A 2,789-nucleotide genomic window follows, 5' to 3' on the forward strand; every position below is an offset into this window, starting at 1 on the left:
TAAGTTACATCTTATGTTGCCAAAGCATCAAAATACATTTATGGTTTAGCACATAAACGCAGTTCTATTCATACAGTGTATAAACAGGTATATCCCCGAGTGTATAAATATACATTCGCATTGTTTATATATATTATTTTTCTTAGTTTACTGGTTGTCCCTCTGTTCATGGCAAGCTGTAACATAGTGTGCCGCCAGTGTTATACAGCTTCTCTCCTCTCCCAGTAGGAATGGGAGTTTTTGGTTGTCATTCACTCACACACACTCTCACCGACACACTCACTCACACCCTGACACACACACACTCACACCGACACACACTCACACGCACTCACACCGACACACACACACACACTCACACCGACACACTCACACACCGACACACACTCTCACCGACACACACACTCTCACACACTCACTCACACACACTCTCACCGACACACACACTCTCTCACACCCTGACACACACACTCTCACACACACTCACACCGACACACACTCACACGCACTCACACCGACGCACTCTCTCACACACTCTCACACCGACACACTCTCACCGACACACACACTCACACACTCACTCACACACACACTCACCGACACACACACTCTCACACACTCACACCGACACACACACACTCACACCCTCTCTCACAAACTCTCACACCGACACACACTCTCACCGACACACACACTCTCACACACTCACTCACACACACTCTCACCAACACACACTCACACACACTCTCACCGACACACACTCACACCGACACACACTCACACACACACTCACACCGACACACACTCTCACCAACACACACACTCTCACACACACTCTCACTGACACACACACTCTCACACACTCACACCGACACACACTCTCACCGACATACACATTCTCACACACTCACTCACACACACACTCTCACCAACACACACTCACACACACTCTCACCGACACACACACTCTCACACACTCACTCACACCCTGACACACACACTCTCACCGACACACACTCTCACACCGACACACACTCTCACACACTCTCACACCGACACACACTCTCACCGACACACACACACTCACACACTCACTCACACACACACACTCTCACCGACACACACTCACTCACACCCTGACACACACACTCTCACACACACTCACACCGACACACACACACTCACACCCTCTCTCACACACTCACACCCTCTCTCACACACTCTCACCGACACACTCTCACACACACTCACACCGACACACACTCACCAACACACACACTCTCACACACTCACTCACACACACTCTCACTGACACACACACTCTCACACACTCACTCACACCCTGACACACACACTCTCACACCGACACACTCTCACACCGACACACACTCTCACCGACATACACATTCTCACACACTCACTCACACACACTCTCACCAACACACACTCACACTCTCACCGACACACACACTCTCACACCCTGACACACACACTCACACTCACACCGACACACTCTCTCACACACTCTCACACCGACACACACTCTCACCGACACACTCACTCACACACACTCTCACCGACACACACACTCTCACACACACACTCACACCGACACACTCACACACTCACACCGACACACACACACTCACACCCTCTCTCACACCGACACACACTCTCACCGACACACACACTCTCACACACTCACTCACACACACTCTCACCAACACACACTCACACACACTCACCGACACACACTCACACACACTCTCACACACTCACACCGACACACACTCTCACACACACTCACACCGACACACACTCTCACCAACACACACACTCACTCACACCCTGACACACACACTCTCACACACTCACTCACACCCTGACACACACACTCTCACACACACTCACACCGACACACTCTCTCACACACTCTCACACCGACACACACTCTCACCGACATACACATTCTCACACTCACTCACACACACTCTCACCAACACACACTCACACACTCTCACCGACACACACACTCTCACCGACACACGCTCTCACACACACTCACACCGACACACACTCTCACCAACACACACACTCTCTCACTGACACACACTCACTCACTCACACCCTGACACACACTCACTCACACACACTCTCACTCTCACACACTCACACTCACCGAGCAAGAATCCATTCAGCTCGAACTTACTGGTTTCCAGAAACTCAAAGCTGAGGAAAAGTAAAGTGGCCGAGAGAGATTTCCGGAAGGTTCTTCGCAGACAGACGTTTTCTTCAAACTGCAGAAATGCGGCCAAGCATGAGAGAGAGAGAGAGAGAGAGGATCCTCCCTTTGACTCCCTGAGGGGGAGTGGCAGGCTGACAGTCACGCTAGGCTTTGGCACAAGGCCCAGGCTTAGCAGTTTGGGGAGTGGGGGGGAGGCGGTTGCTAAGGGCCCTTGACGTGACTCAGCACAATCCACCGTTTTTTTAAATTTAAATGTCTTTGCTTTAATATAACCCCGTTCCTTATCGGAACTCCCGGCTACTGTTATTCAGTGCTGCCCCCTTTCAATCCGTAATCCTTCCCGGCCGCCCCCTTGGGATTTTCGGGCCTCTTCCTGTTCCGCCCCCCACCCCAGCCTTTGCGCCCTCTCTCTCCCCCCCTCAGTCACCATGCCTCCTTCACGCCGAGGCTGGTAGAAGTGTGGAACTCTCTCCCACCAAAACCTGTAGCCACCAGCTCAATCAATCATGGTAAATCTGAGCTTAGAGTCATAGAGTTATACAGC

The 2,789-nt window shown here is 51.5% G+C and overlaps 1 protein-coding gene across 2 annotated transcripts in view; it reads right to left on the reverse strand.

Moving 5' to 3' along the window:
• Positions 1-2,330, reverse strand: part of LOC147092077 (glutathione S-transferase P-like) — an 18,521-nt gene extending 16,191 nt beyond the window's left edge. For both annotated transcript variants that reach the window (XM_085975822.1, XM_085975821.1), the window contains exon 1: positions 2,210-2,330. Coding sequence is in view for 1 of the 2 variants with exons in the window: in XM_085975821.1 (XP_085831947.1) it covers position 2,210 (1 nt within the window). In the remaining variant the exon portion in view is untranslated. The remainder of the gene's footprint in view (positions 1-2,209) is intronic.
• Positions 2,331-2,789: the final 459 nt, after the last annotated feature.

This window comes from Somniosus microcephalus, unplaced genomic scaffold (assembly GCF_052327205.1).
Source record: "Somniosus microcephalus isolate GS21.2 unplaced genomic scaffold, FLI_Smic_1.0 unresolved_chr2, whole genome shotgun sequence".
Taxonomy (NCBI): Eukaryota; Metazoa; Chordata; class Chondrichthyes; order Squaliformes; family Somniosidae; genus Somniosus; species Somniosus microcephalus.